A 1,639-nucleotide genomic window follows, 5' to 3' on the forward strand; every position below is an offset into this window, starting at 1 on the left:
CCTTCTCCCAATCCCGGACTTACGTAATCCTCGAACTTGGTGATCTCCTCCTCCAGGATGTCCGTTCCCACTTTTTCGTCCTCCACCACGCACTGGATCTGCAGTTTCCTGATTCCGTATCCCACCGGGACGAGCTTGGAAGCTCCCCAGAGCAGCCCGTCCATGCGGATGGAACGGACACATTCCTCCAGCTTGGCCATGTCCGTCTCGTCGTCCCACTGGGAAAAGAGGCGGGAAAAGCGGGAAGTTCAAGTGTTTTCCCGGGATTCGGCAGCGATCCTCTTTTTTCCTTGATTTCCTGCCCTTTTTCTGTAGGATCTTCCCTTTTTCCTTTACACCAGGACACCTCTTGGGATCATCCAGCTGATCCAAAGAGCCCTTTCCCGGCTGGTTTCACCGGAGTTTGGAAAAGGGAAGGATCCAGGGAGAGCTGGGAGCAGCTTCCGGTGTCCAAAGGGGCTCCCAGAGAGCCGGAGAGGGAGTGGGGATAAGGGATGGAGGGACGGGACACAGGGAATGGATTCCCAGTGCCAGAGGGTTAGATGGGATATTGGGAAGGAATGGGATACTGGAAGGAGTGGGATACTGGGAAGGAATGGGATATTGGGAAGAAATGGGATACTGGAAGGAATGGGATACTGGAAGGAATGGGATATTGGAATAAATGGGATATTGGGAAGGAATGGGATACTGGAAGGAATGGGATACTGGAAGGAATGGGATAGTGGAAGGAATGGGATATTGGAAGGAATGGGAGATTGGGAGGGAATAGGATACTGGGAAGGAATGGGATATTGGAATGGGATATTGGGAAGGAATGGGATATTGGGAAAGAATGGGATACTGGAAGGAATGGGATACTGGGAAGGAATGGGATATTGGGATAAATGGGATAATGGGAAGGAATTCTTCCCGGGAGGGTGAGGAGGGACTGGGATGGAATTCCCAGAGAAGCTGTGGCTGCCCCATCCCTGGAAGTGTCCAAGGTCAGGTTGGAGCAACCTTGGGATAGCGGGAGGTGTCCCTGCCCATGGAAGGGGATGGAATTCCATGATCCTTAAGGTCCCTTCCCACCCCAAAGCATCCCAGGATTCTGCAGCGCGAAGGCGACGCATCCCGGCGGGAACATCCCGGCAGGAACATCCCGACGGGAACATCCCGCCCGGTTCCAAGGTTTGGAATTCCACAGGTCCTCCCAGCGTTCCTCTCGGAGGAAGAGGAAAGGAGAAGATTCCCAACCTCGCCCCGGAGCTCCCAAATTCCCGTCACTCACCGGCTTCACATCCAGGAGGATGGAGGACTTGGCGACGATTCCCGGTTTCTTGGCCTTCTTTTCCGCGTACTGCCGGAGCCGCTCTTCCCGAACTTTGGCGGCTTCCCGGTCTTCCTCTTCGTCGTCGCTCCCGAAAAGGTCGATGTCGTCGTCCTCCTCATCCTCCTCGGCCGCCGCCGGCTCCGGTTTCTTGGCCGGGAGCTCCACTTTTTTGGAGGGAACGCTGAAAGGTTCCACTTTCTGTGGAGGGGGAGGGAAAACGGGAGAAGGGGAAGGAAAAAGGGAGAAGGGGAAGGGAAAAAAAAGGGAGAAGGGGAAGGGAAAAGGGGGAGAAGGGGAAGGGAGAAAATTAAAGGGAAAAGGGGA

At 54.7% G+C, this 1,639-nt stretch overlaps 1 protein-coding gene across 2 annotated transcripts in view; it reads right to left on the reverse strand.

Annotated features, from left to right (window-relative positions):
* Positions 1–1,639, reverse strand: part of LOC113940321 (elongation factor 1-delta-like) — a 9,018-nt gene that overhangs the window by 166 nt on the left and 7,213 nt on the right. For both annotated transcript variants that reach the window (XM_027631450.1, XM_027631451.1), the window contains 2 exons: positions 1,274–1,513; positions 24–218 (listed from right to left, as the gene is read on the reverse strand). In XM_027631450.1, coding sequence (XP_027487251.1) covers positions 24–218; positions 1,274–1,513 — 435 coding nt within the window. The remainder of the gene's footprint in view (positions 1–23; positions 219–1,273; positions 1,514–1,639) is intronic.

This window comes from Corapipo altera, unplaced genomic scaffold, assembly GCF_003945725.1.
Source record: "Corapipo altera isolate COAL_440 unplaced genomic scaffold, ASM394572v1 60546, whole genome shotgun sequence".
NCBI lineage: Eukaryota > Metazoa > Chordata > Aves > Passeriformes > Pipridae > Corapipo > Corapipo altera.